This window comes from Cajanus cajan, chromosome 6 (genome assembly GCF_000230855.2).
Source record: "Cajanus cajan strain Asha chromosome 6, NIPB_CcT2T_4, whole genome shotgun sequence".
NCBI classification, from domain to species: domain Eukaryota; kingdom Viridiplantae; phylum Streptophyta; class Magnoliopsida; order Fabales; family Fabaceae; genus Cajanus; species Cajanus cajan.
This window is the reverse complement of record NC_138522.1, coordinates 40,250,701-40,265,544: the sequence shown is the minus strand read 5'-3', so window position 1 is coordinate 40,265,544 and position 14,844 is coordinate 40,250,701. Positions and strand designations below refer to the sequence as shown.

The following is a 14,844-nucleotide window of genomic DNA, read 5'->3' as shown; positions in this document are numbered from 1 at the left end:
TTCCCTCCATTCCTTTCTTTAATTACTCTCTCGCGCTCTCATCTAAAGTCTCCAACTTCTCATTTTCTTTGCAAGACTACTGTATCCAAGTAACATTTTCATTCTCTTTTCATGTCTTTATAGTTTGCTATTTTCTGGTAAATTTCGAATCTGAAACGGCCCGTTCTGCAATTAGAACGACCCGTACTGCAAGTAGAACGACCTATGCTACTAGCAGGACGGCCCGTACTGAAAGCAGAACGACCCGTACTACTATCAGAACGGGCCATTCTGATAACAGTACATGCCATTCTGCTTTCAGTACGGGCCGTTCCAGACTACAGTTTTAAGCCTGTTGAGGAACCTGGAACGGCCTGTTCCAATTTAGAAGTCTAACTTTTAAAATCGGTTTATGCATGATCAATCTTAAAAGTTATACTTTTAACATCAGTCAATAACTAATGTTAAAAGTACAACTTTTTAAAATTGGCTCTTTTAAAATTGATCAGAGAATCGATTTTAAAAATAAAAAATGACTAATTTTAAAAGTGTTTTTTCCACTAGTAATCATACATTGACTAATAATATAAACAAAATTAAATATATAACTAAGAACAAATTTCATCTTTCGAGCTTACTTTTGATAATAGATTAGATTCAAACTTTAATTATAAAATTATGTACAATTAAAACCTTTCGTAACATGATCTGGATTAAAGACAAAATATTGCATATAAATAATGAAAATTTCTCATTTCTTGAATTAACTTTTGAGATTGAGTGACGTGCAAAACTCAAATTTTAAAAATACAAGATGGCGATATTATAACACAAGAAATACACGAGGTTTGTTATGTCACAAACAAGTGACAAGAGTGGTTAAAGCAAAGAACTTTAATCAGCTGAAAGGTGTCAATAATGGTATTGCCCTTAAGCAGTTGCCTTGACCACTAAAGCAAGGGGTTACCTACTTATCCACTTTCGTAGCAGATGAATATGTTGTCGATTGGGTTGTTCTCGCCTTTCGGTTCAATGGCTTTTATTTTATCAGCTTTTGTCTCCGTCTTCCTTTTCCCCCTCAATTTTTTCCTTTTATGATCTGTTTGTTTTTCTGTCTCTCATCCTAATTATAGCTTGTCTAATAGGCCACCTTATTATATTTCTATTTTTATACACATGCACACACGTACGCCTCCTCTCTTTTTGGTATTAAGGACTTAAGGAGAATACACGATACAATCAACCCAGTGTGTATCATGAGCTAAGTATAATATCTACGTGTGCTTTTCAAAGGTTACAATGATCGATAATGTTCCACATGCATAACAAAAGACGCAATTTTCATCAGATAAAAACTCTCCCTGCTTGTTGAGCTATGGTATCAGATAATGCATGTAAGCTTGCGGTAGTTTTAAGTTATTTATATATATCAGAATAAATGTAGTCGACCTTGGTAGGGAGTTATAATTACTTGATCCACATTAAATTCATTGGTTTTACTTGAGTTCTATTAATTAAGTTAAATTATACATTTAATATTATAAAAAGAGAAAAAATTTAACCGGTATAAAAATTAGAATTTAATGATAACACACCAATTAATTATAATTTATTTCTTTTAATTATTTGTTTGTAAAGTCAATAAAACAGTATATGATAATTTATAACTAAAAGATAGTATAAAATTATTTTAAATTCAATTAAATTTTCAGAGAGAAAAAAACATTTTTTTTGTTTAGCTAAGTAGCATTTGATTCTTGAGAAGGAAAAATACTTAAATCGAGAGAAAATATTTATTTAATATCCGTTACACTTTTTAAGATAGATTAACTATTGTGAAAAATACTTAGATAATAAATTAAAAAAATAATAATTTTAATGCATATAATAATCTCAATGAAGTTTAGTACAAAGATTCGTTACCTTAATACTGATATCCCTCTTTATTAGGAATGACAAAAAAAAAATATTTTGATAAATAAAATTTGTTATAAATTATAAATGGATAATTAAATTAGTACCTACTTAATAATGAAATAGGCATGAATAATAAGATACTCATATATCTACGGATATCCATACTTTAAAAATATTTTTAATTATATGTAAAATAATTTAATTTAAATTATTTTTATACTAAATATATATATTATAATTATTTATTTTAGCATAAATATATTATAAAATACATTTTAATATAAATAATGTTTTAAAATTTTTAAATTTTAGTTTTATTTTATTTTTTATCTTTCTATTTCAAAATTTAATTTTTTTAAAATATTTATAAATGCCCATATATATATATTTAAGAATATATAAAATTTTTATAAATATGTACTAAATGAAGATGGGTGGCGCCATGTTGCCGTCCATTCTCTCTGTTATCTTGGTCAGAGGCAGACATTGAGTGCGCGCGCCAAGAAAGCAAAACAAATAATTAGCCATAATTTTACTGTTATTGTCGTCGTGGGTGACAATGGACAAATACAGTAATGTCAAAAGTTGGCCATATATAGTTTAACATTAACATCCACACCAATTTTGTGGCAGAGGTTGCGCACTCCAAAATCCAAATTACTCCCTTATATGGAAATAACAAACAAACAATTTAATTTATTCAACTTAAACAAACAATTTGAGGCATAGAAACACATCATTTTTTGTTGTCCATTTGTTAAAAAAAATATCGTCATCTAAAATAACGAAAATGTAATATTGAATTGTTTTAAAAAATAATTAAATTTATTTGAATTAATTATTATAAAAACTAAATAATAGTTTTAATTTAAGTCTTATAAAATATGGTAGATATCAAAATGTAACATGTAAGATAAAATAATTTTTAAATTAATTTTTTTTAAAATCATCTAAATTAATAATGACAAATGAAAAAAATTAAGAATTTATAAATTATAAACTATTAATTACTTTAATTATCTTATAAATATAAGTTCGAAACTTTTAAAATAAATTTGTGGAATTTAACAAACTTATTTTAATCACAAGGAAATTATAAACCGATCAAAGACGACGCTTATAAATTCTTCAGATGTAAAACGAGAACACACTCTTTAAGAGTTTTTGTTTGTTTTATTGCTAAGACTAGACATCGATTATTACAAACTATTTTGAGATAATACAATCAATTTAAGTGTCTTACAGCGCTGCTGCACGTGGTGCTGTCTGAAACTATTGGGAAAATTTCGGTTAAAAATACAATATAAAAAAAATAAGTTAAATTTCTCTTTGACCTCTCATTTCTTCTTCAACATTTTTTTACTATTTACTTCCACAGAAATAATGTTTTGAAATCTACGATAAGATTATAAGTCGAAGACTAATGTTATATTCATTATAAATCTATTTACTACTTTATAAAAAATATTAAAATGAAATATATTTAACATCTTAAAAACATAAAACACGTTCAATAAGTCTAATGAGCTACAAGTACAACTATAACTATATAGAGAGAAGGAGTAAGGATCTATTTATTCCATTCAAATAAAAAGAATTAAAAAATTAAAAGTATTAACAAATATTATTAAAATATAAAAATAAAATAGACTTTAATAATATTATTAAATTGACAAAGTCAAAAAATAATTAGGTACAAGAGAGAGAAATAGAGATATGGGAAGGGGAGGGGAAGAGGGAGAGAGGGGGAGTGAGAGAGAGTGAGAAAGAGAAATAAAATGACAGAGAAAGAAAGGGTAAGGGAGAGAGAGACAAAGATATAGAGGGAGAGAGGAAAACAGAAGGGAAGGGGAAGTGAGAGTGAGAGAGATAGAGAAAGAGAAAGAGAGAGAGAAAGACATATATATATTTTTTTACTTTAAAAAAGATATTGTGATCTTTTTAATATACATATAACTTTTTTCTTAAGTCAAGAAAGTTAGATTCCCATCCTCTTATGAGAATATTTTTGGGTGAAAATGGGATAAATATGGCTTTTGAAAAATTATATTCATGGAATTTTTTTAAAATAGTTATCAAACTTAGGAAACTAAAATTCTCGCTTTAAGATTTTTTAGAATGTAAAAATATTTCGCGTACCAAATGCTCCGTAAGAGTAAGCCCACATATACTTATTTAATTCAATAATTCATATTTCATATCAAATTTCAACAATATAATTGTTAAATTGAATGTTCTTAATGCATATATCAAGTTTACAAATTTTTAAAATTATGAAAATTATTTGATACTTCATTTCTTTAATTCAAATCAACATATAAAATATTTTTATAATTACTATCAATTTGAATTAATGAAAGAAACATCAAATAATTTTTAATTTTTTAAAAAGTTTACAATTTTGATAATAAAAAAAACCTTTTAATTTAACAGTTGGATCATTAAAATTTGATGTAAAACATGAATTAATAAGTGAAGTAAATTTAAGTAGGCTTATTCTCTAAGTAGACTTATATATGTTTTTTATAATCTTTTTTAGTTACATGATATAAAGTGTCTTAAAAAAGTAGATTTGCTTATATATAACTTCAATTTACAAAATTTATTTATAAAGTAAGAATTTTCTCTCACTTATATATTCTATTTTAGAATTATTATTTACAAGTCGATGTATGATATCTTTAATATACTTATCCGCATTGAAAATTGAACAATTCAAACATGAAATTTACAAGTATAAATTGATCATATTAAGTATTAATGTGTAATATTAATTGTTAATATATCATGTTAATTGTTAACATGCTAAATTAATTGTTAACATGTTAGATTAATTGTTGATGACATAAATTGACAATGTAACAAACAAATAATAACTAGACATAATCAATATTTAACATAATACATGATATCAACATGTTATTTTAGTGATCAAAGAGATTAAATTGCATTACTAATCGATTAGTTAATGGAAAATAAAATGTATGAACTTTTAAATTTTTGTATGATATAATGTGCATTTTTAAAAATTAGATGATATTTTCAAGAATCATACGGTGTGAGTGGAAAAAAATTCTAATAATTTAAATTTCGAAAATATTAATTGAAGTGGAGCATATTAGACCTGTAAACTCAAGCAGGAACTCCTCGATGTGTGGGTATTCCATCTTTCTTCACTCTTATCCTATATAAAGTTGATCCAGCGCATCATCAGGGCAAGGGGATTTACAATTTTCATTATCCTCGACCTTGCTTACCTTACTTATCATAAGTGACGGATCCAAAAATTTTAGATAGTAAGAGTAATAATATTTATTTATATATTTATAATATTAAAATTTATATATATAATTTTTAAAAGTATAAATATATATCATAATTATTTTTTACAAGTTTTTATATTTATGATTAGAATTAAAGATAAAAATAAATTAGATCATATTATATTATCTTATAATTTAGTAGGTTTGAATATAACTTTTTAAAAAAATATATAGTATGACTTATTTATCTATCATAAACATTTTTTTAAGTATTTGATTAAAACTATAATTCTAAAGACCTAATTTATAATAATTTAACACTAATAAAAAACATAAAAATAAATATGTTAAATTTTATAAAAATCAAGTTTAATTTATTTATGATATAAACATGATTTTAATATCTAATATATATTTTTAGATGATAGTTTATTTTAAAATATATTTTAAAATAAAAATTATAAATACAACATAAATTTTTCGATATTTCTTATTTTGATTTTTTTAATCAACGTATATAATAAACAAAAAATAAAAAAACTAAACATATATGCTGCAAATTTTATTTTATCAAAAATTGATTTTTTAACATTATATTATATATATGAGTATTAAGATATATATATATATATATATATATTATAATTAAACTTTTTTTTTAAAATTAATTCGTTATTAAAAAATATTCTTTATCGCATAAGAAAATTAATTTTTTTCAAAATTTTGACAAACATCAAATAAATGAATATCTCCTCTAAATTTATATTTTATATATATGATAATTTAAATACATATTTAATTTTATTAAAATATAATTTTTATTTTTTAAATATATTATTATTTTTAAATAAAAAAATGCATGTATAAAATGGAAGTGGAGGCAAGTGCCCCCACTGTAGAGAACCTAGATCCATCCCTGCCTATCATCCCCTATTATTTTAATGGTGCCTGGAAAACGAAATTTCAGTAACTTTCAGACCCTCCACAAATCGTCTCGTCTGGGTGCACTGCATTTTTATCATAATAAAAACATGTAAAAGTTTCGAGGAGGTTGGAACGGATAAAAAGCAGAATATCATACGTAAGGCAAAATTATACTCCAACCTCCTCACATTTATAGGCCATATCATTTTGTTATTAGTTTTATGAAAAATAATTACTACTTATATTCTTATATGTATACTATACCTAAATATCTAATTCATTAATATTAAGAAAAGTTAATATAATTCAAAATAATAAATTTATCTTATTTTTATACTATTTTTTTTCTTCTAATTATTAATACTTTTATGTATCTTAATCAATTATAGTGCATGTCTTTTGACTAATTAAAATACATATATATTTTTTGGAAAATCTAATTAATATATTTCAACAAATTAAGAGAATTTATTTTAATTGAAGACATTTTAATCTAAATATAATTAATATATCAAATATTATAAACTAAGTCTTATATTATAAAAAATAAATAATTATTCGGACGTTATAAATAAGAACTACGCAGTATATTCGAATCGAGTAAAATAAGCTGCATTCAAAGTTTAAATTTAGAACTATCGGTTACATTAAAACAACATGTGAACTGATTGTTTCGCAGTTACACTGAAGTAAATGTTGGAAAATAAAGGTTTTTTATTTTATAACAATTAGTTAAGAAGGATGATATTTAATCAAAAACTGTAAATTTTCTAATGCTAACTCAAAATTAAATCCATTAAATCACATAATGCACTATCAAAAAAACTAATGCACTATCAGATAGCATTATTGATTGGAAATTATTTTCCACCCACATTAGCTTTAATTATACGAGGTGTTGGTGTTTGACACGGTATTGAGCATTAGATTTGATATTTTACGATCCATACTTATTCCATAGATCATGCATGTGATTCATGTATTGCATATCAGATGGCATTTTAGCGACGATTGCACCCATTAGCTTTAGTTTTATGGGGAGTTGATGTTTGACATGACATTAACCATTTAAAGCTTGGTGTTTTACTTAGTTCCATTCCTTATTTTAGGTACTAGGATTGAACTGAGTTCTTCGCATGTAACTTTATTATAAATTTCACATCTTATAATTTTTTAACAGATAACAGGCACTATCACATATCACTATATATACTGCACTATTAATGTAATTTTTCTTTACTAGCTCCGATCTGGAAAAATTAAATATAGATCGTGATTGCAATAGAAAAATGTCAAACGGAATGGTGGAATTAATAAATGGCTTTTAATTAATGCCACATGCACCGTGAAGAATATGATAAATTAATAATGCAAAATACTGTCTCTCTCTTTTTTTTTCTTTTTCTTTTTTAAGCAAATTGCAGTGCGTTTGTGAAAGAAAATTTGGAGCAAGGAAAGTGTTTTCTGACTCACGGCAACTGAATAGAGAGAATCAACCAAAGCCATAGTAGCAGGTACTTCCACTAAATAATAATAGTATAGCTTTTTTGTTTGAGATCGACCAAAAGTGGAACTTTAAACAGGGACACCGATACTTATCACTTATCCTCTTCCCCTCCCTAGTGCAATTTGTCTTAATCATTACTTCTGGTGTTTATAAGGAAGGCCATTTCATACGCTAGAGACTATCTCTCAAGTCTTATTAAACAATAGAAGCTATATATATATATATAGAATTTTCATATATATTGTGTCAAACACATATAGAAATTAATAAGATGGGAGAAATATGTTATAGTTGTTTTGGGAAGAACTTCACTAACGCAAAGCCTTACTTGTTAACGGTGGGACTACAGTTTGGATTTGCCGGAGCATACATCTTCTCCGTCGCAAGTCTCAACCATGGAATGAACCGTTATGTGTTCGTTGTCTATCGCAATGCCATCGCTGCATTGGCCCTCGCTCCTTTTGCTTTGATTTTTGAGAGGTGCTAGTTATATATATATACAGTGCAATTAATTCATGATCAAAATTTAAAATTAATTTCTTATACCTTATATTTTGTTTAATTAACATTACTCGCTACAACTTTGCAGGAAAATTAGGCCAAAGATTACACTCCCTGTCTTCTTACAGATAACGGCACTCGGATTTGTGGAGTAATGACCTAAAACCTCTTTTCATGTGACCTATTCTATGTAGACGTTAAATAACATGCATGCTTCGCTATTACCTAAATTATACGACTTTTGCTCTTTAAAAAATTGTCTCAACAGTAATTTAAAGAGAATGCACTAACAAGACAAAATATTTTTGGAGTCTAATTCAACCACAAACCATCATATATTATGAATTTGTGTTCACTTTTATAATATATATATATATATATATACATACATATATATATATATATATATATATATATATCTACAAATTATTCTATTAATAATAATTTCTAATTAGTTAAAAATGTAAAATATTTTACAGCATTAAGTATTTAAGTTGTCAACAGCGATCGGGCGTAAATTTGTAAACTGTAATGTTCTATTTACACAACTATCTCGATAGTAAAAAAAAATTCATTGAAATGACTGTTATTATTATAGTAAAGAAAGATATATCTGCTTAAATTTTTTCCTGAAATTTAAGTAAATATAATAACATGTTTCAATAAAGTTGTGTTCCTTATTTTAAGACGGGATTTGGTTCTCGTTTAAAATATAAATTATAATTTAAAGTAGCATTTTATTTTTATAGTGAGCCGATTTTGTTGAAAGAAATTATAATTTTAGGAGGCGTAGTTTTCATGTATTATATTGCATTCCCAAGAATTTTTTAATTGGAATTTTATTTCTAGATATATTTAAAAAATGTGTCTAGTTATATTTCAATATTTCTTAAAAAAAATTTTAAAATTCTAAATAATTTAAATAAAATACTTAAAAAAGGAAGTTATAAATGTATTTAAATATATCTTCTTATAAGAATATCGCTTTCCCATCTCTCAACAAGAAAAAAGTGTAAAATAATATGATAGGGCAACATTTTCAAGAAAGAACAATATTTGAGTCAAAGTTCGAAATAAGCATGAGATTTTATATTCTCATATTTACATTCTTAAGAATAAACTTTTAATTTGTAAAACAAATACACATAGAGTTTCAATTTTTTTTTTACGATATTCCTAGAAATATATGAATAATTTTTATTTTTTTTATGTTTATTACAAGATTGCAAATCTTATTCTTCCTATAAAAATAACTTTCATATTCCTAAGCTTTTATTTCCAAAGAAGGAAGCATGTAAGTTGATTTCCATTATGTGATAATTAATATTTTTTTTATTCATTCTAACTTCCTTCGCGCACAATTTTATAAAAACATTTTCAACACTTACCAAACGCTTTCTTTTTAAAAATTTTGGAGTGTTAATCCCGCCATTATATTTTTATAAATATTATTTTCAAGAATAAAAATTATAACTTAAACTTGAAACAAACGCCCCTTTATTATAAAAAAAATAACATAATTTAATTACAAAAAGAGTTACCTGAGATTGACCAATGATGCACGTGGATTGTTAAAATTTTAAGAATTTTTTGGGTTTGAGAAAGATTTTCTTATTTTGTCTTTTTTTGTCTGAATTCTTATGTTGTCTTTATTTCGAGTTTATATAAAATAATTATAGAAATGTTAACCCACTTTTACTTTATATTTATTTTGAATATTAATATGAGAAAGTATGAAAAAAGTTAGCTTCATTATCTTTAGAAAATGCTTGAAAATAAAAATATTAAAAGTATCATGTGTATTTTTATATGGAATTATAAAGCATGATATGGAGGTAAGCCATGCTCGATAAAAACCATCATATGGGATAATAATTAAACCTTCATTAATTTTATATAGTTATTTAAAAATAAAACAATATTCTTGAAAATGTTCTCAAACTAAGTCATTACAAGCCATTAAATACATGAATCAATTAGTGTGAAAAATTTTCAACTCAAGTAAAATTATAACTAGTAAAGAATATACGTGTCTCAAATAAAAAAAATGAGGAATGCAAATAATACTTTTTCTAACACTTTTTTTTTTCTTTGTTGTTGATTTGAGTTGTGATGACTCGGACTTATTCAAAGTGGCACCCTACTACTAGTATACTTGAATATTAAGTACAATTGTTTTTAACAGCATGAAAGAAATTCATCCATCGTTAAAATACTGAAGATAGTTCAAACAAAACTTGAAACTGAGCGCTGTCAAGGAAAGGGGGAAAATAAACATCCAATTGTTTTTCTCCTTTCAATTTTTTTCCCTTGAAATTTCTTTCAATTACTTTTATTATAATTAATCCTATCCCACGTGATATTTCAGGCCAGTGATCGACCAAGGGTTCACTTTCTTGGGGATGCAATATACATCGGCTTCATTTGCATCTGCCATAATGAATGCCGTGCCCTCCGTCACTTTTGTGCTAGCCGTAATTTTAAGGTAAGGTTTAATTTTCATACGATAAAATGACTCTTATTTTCAACTCATCAATGGGAGATATGGATAGCATACACAGTATTAGAACATTTAACCTAAGTAAAAATCTGCTACTTATCAGGTTAGAGCGTGTAAATGTTAAGGAGGTAAGAAGCCTAGCGAAGGTGATTGGAACATTGGTAACCTTTTCAGGCGCTTTATTAATGACACTTTACAAAGGCCCTCTAATTAAACTCTTTTATACTCCAAACGCAACCCACCACCAAGATGGAAGTCACTCGCCTGAGGTTGTCAAACATTGGGTCTCAGGGACTCTCTTTCTTCTCTTGGGTTGCGTCGCATGGTCATCTTTCTTCATTTTACAGGTAATTAACTTCATTTTAGGCTTTTCATTCTTCTACTTTGGTAGATACGTAAATGTGTAACAACATATGTTATGGCTAATTAAATTGTGAATTGCAGTCCATAACATTGAAAAGGTATCCGGCAGAATTCTCACTCTCTTCTTTGGTATGCTTATCGGGTGCTTTGCAAGCTAGTGTGGTGGCACTGGTCGCTACTCGTCACTCTGGCCTTGGGGCATGGGCCTTAGGCTGGAACTTCAGGCTCTATGGCCCTCTCTACACGGTTAGTACTCTGTTACAATAATATTGTTTATTGGGCTCCAACATACAATTTTGCTAGATCTAACAAATAGTCTAAAAGAAATATTTACACCAATAACAATTAGAAGTAAACTCAGGAAAAAAAAATACTATTATATACACGAGAAAATAGAAGCACATTGTGCCTTTCTACATTATTTTTTTAAGAAAAACTTAAAATAGAGGAAAGACATCACAATACATGTTAGATTTAATGATATATAAAAAGCATTACTATAGAATATAGATACAATATCCGTAGATATAAATTAATATATTTTACATATATCACATATAATTTTAGTGTTGATTTTAAATAAAATTTAATAATATAGATTGTGTGTCAGTATATTTTATATCTATACTTTTTAATGATGATAATAATAAATATTATGTTATTATAAGATGTGTACCATTATTAAAAAAAATTATAGGGAAGGTGTAAATGAAATAAAATATGAGGGTGTAAAATGAATTATATTGACACAGAAATTTCGTGAAATTATACAATTTTATTTTAATTTTTAATATTATAATAATTCCTCGTAAACAATTGGCTAAAATAGTATTTTAGTCCCTTATAATAATTGTTTGTTTCAATTTAGTTCCACTTTTATTTTTTGTCTCAATTTGGTCTAATAAATTAATTGGTTGCAATGTCGGACTTCCGTCCAAATTATTTAAACGGAGTTAACTATTGATCACGTGGATGCCACGTAGATGCCCACAATGGGCCGTTCTGGTTTCAGGTGTTTTAAAAAAAAATTGACATCCACGTGGCATCCACGTGGATTGGTACAAAGCATTTCAAACACTGAATTTGATAATATTGTCAATGGAAATTGATAACTTCAATTACTAAACAGTTGAATTATACAGTGTATCATTAAGGACAATTCAGTGCATCACTAAAGACAATGGTAGTGGATTTTATTTCATTGTTAGTCAAACTGAAGTGAACCACTTACTACCAAATTGACACTATACAGTAAAGGATGAAATGACATGGTATTTTTCCTTGAAGTCATTAACGATGTACCCCAACAACAAGAACCTATTCTTGAAGAGGTAGAACCTGAAGTAAAGGAAGATGAAACACAAGAATAATATTTTACCACACAACCACATGCAGGGACGGATTTAAGTTAATCATAGTGGGGGCACTTACTCCCACTAAATTTTTTTTCATTCTTTTTTTTTTTATATATAAAATATTAATAATTTTATAAAATATATATTATTAATTATATTTTAATTATGTTGTTATATTTAATATAATAAATACATTAATATTTGTTTATATTTTATTTTATTGTTTAATTTTTTTTTATTTTGTGGTAAAATCATCTTCATTTTTAATGAAGAAAAAATTTACTTACTTCAAGAGTAAGTCTTGATAGATTTATTCTACTTAATAATTAATGTTCTATATCAAATTTTTAAAAATTTAATTGTTAAATTAAAAAGATTTTCATGTATAGATCAAATTTATAAAAAATTAAAAAAAAATTAAAAATCATATGATATTTCGTTAAATTAATTCAAATTTTCATATAAAATATTTTTGTTTTAAATGAGTATAAAAATTTAGAGGACACTAAAAGAAAACAAATTAATAATTTTATTATGTTTATCCTATTAATTTTTATCATTTTATTCCTCTATATTTAAATAAGTTGCAAAAAATTATAAAGTGACACTTAAATATTTCTTCAGAGAGAAAGAGAAAAAAAAAGTTCACTCTATTTATAAGACAATTGTATTTTATAAAAATAAGTAATTTTAAAATTTTTACCATAAAAAAATATTTCAAAATTATTAATTTTTTAATAAAATTAATATAGAATATTTTATGGCCTGGCGTTCTGGAACGGGCCGTTCCGGATTCAGAACGACCCGTTCTGAAACCAGAACGGGGCATTCTGGTTTCAGAACGGGCCGTTTTGATGTATTGGTGGTGTGTTAATTTTGCTTCTGGAATGGCCAGTTTCATATGCAAAATTAACACACCAATAGTGCACCCAGAACGGGCCGTTCTGGTTTCTGAACGAGACGTTCTGATTCTAGGTGTTTTCAAGGACTTTGGCATCCACGTGGCATCCACCTATGCATCTACGTGGCATCCACGTGGTCAAAAGTTAACTCCGTTTAAATAATTTAGACGGAAGTCCGACATTGAGACCAATTAATTTATTAGGGACCAAATTGAGACAAAAAATAAAAGTGGGACTAAATTGAAATAAACAATTATTATAAGGGACAAAAATAAGTTTTTAGCCTAAACAATTAATACAATTTGCTATTTTTTAAATAAGAGGTTAGTACAATGATAGAAAAATGAGGAATATCTAGAAAAAATGAATGAAATTTAATAGAATGTCAGTATAATTTAAGGCTATAATAATTAAGAAAGTAAAATGTCGAAATAAAAATGGATAATTTATTATTATTATTGTTATAGATTAGATATTATTGCAATGACGATTCTCTTAAATTGCAAGTTGAAACTTCATAATTTCAAAATTACAGGGAATAGTTACGTCTGGAATTACGTATTATGCGCAAGGGTTGGTATTGCAAACGAGAGGCCCAGTATTTTTAACAGCCTTCAATCCCCTTTGCATGATCATAACTTGTGCTTTAGGCTCCTTCCTTTTTGCAGACCAGCTTCACCTCGGCAGGTATATTATTTCTCACTTGGTCACAACTACTGCATTTTGATTATTATTTCATTTTAATTATTCAGTATTCACTTTGTCCATAATCCATATCAATTTTCTGAATGCCTTTCTTCTGTTTTTCTCTATTATATTGATCTCATGCAGTATCATTGGAGCAATCATTATCGCGCTAGGTCTATACTCTGTGGTGTGGGGTAAAGGCAAAGACTATTCAGACCCCATGCCATCATCACCTACATCCATAACAAAGCAAATGGAGACACAACAGTTGCCAATTACCTCATCTCATATCTAACACAAATTTCCAAAGGAATTCTCAATAGTGTACTTTTTCTGCCTCTAAAATCTGCAACTTATGTAAGCTTACTTCATGTTCATGCTTTTGGTTTGCACGTTATGAAGGGATAGAGACAAAAGGCACACTGTCATTGGCATATATATATTTCATTAAAATATATACCATCCAGAATAAATAAATAATTATGTCTAACGTTTCACGTGAAGATAATAAGTTTTTAATCCCCTTGTCTTAAGTAGTTGCGTGGTTGATCATCCTTTAGTTCTTATCAAATGATAGAGTTTCTTTTGTAAAAGCCAAAATTTATGACCAATTAATGGTGAGAACTATTGGGAAAAACCCAAGTCCCACATCGACTAGAGATTAGGCAATTGAATAGTATATAAGTGGAAAGCAACCCTTACCTTACAAGCCGGTTTTGTAGGGTTGAGTTAGGCTTAATCCACTATTCTAACATGGTATCAGAGCCATTTAGATCCACTTTAAAAATGGGCCACCCACCATTGATGCATGCCTCACAGGCATGAGGGGGTGTATTGGGAAAAACCCAAGTCCCGCCAATCCTAGATCATTAAAAAGGGCCACCCACCATTTATCCACGTACCAAGCCCAATAGTGCTGGACGTGAGGGGGTGTATTGGGAAAAAC

At 27.0% G+C, this 14,844-nt stretch overlaps 1 protein-coding gene across 1 annotated transcript; it reads left to right on the top strand.

The window, feature by feature from the left end:
* The first annotated feature begins 7,766 nt into the window (after positions 1-7,766).
* Positions 7,767-14,353, top strand: LOC109809136 (WAT1-related protein At4g08290). Its single transcript, XM_020372370.3, has 7 exons — positions 7,767-8,070; positions 8,180-8,242; positions 10,460-10,576; positions 10,695-10,938; positions 11,036-11,200; positions 13,747-13,898; positions 14,043-14,353. The coding sequence occupies exons 1-7, from the start codon at positions 7,862-7,864 to the stop codon at positions 14,191-14,193; spliced, it is 1,101 nt and encodes a 366-aa protein (XP_020227959.1). The 5' UTR covers positions 7,767-7,861; the 3' UTR covers positions 14,194-14,353.
* The last annotated feature ends 491 nt before the right edge of the window (positions 14,354-14,844 follow it).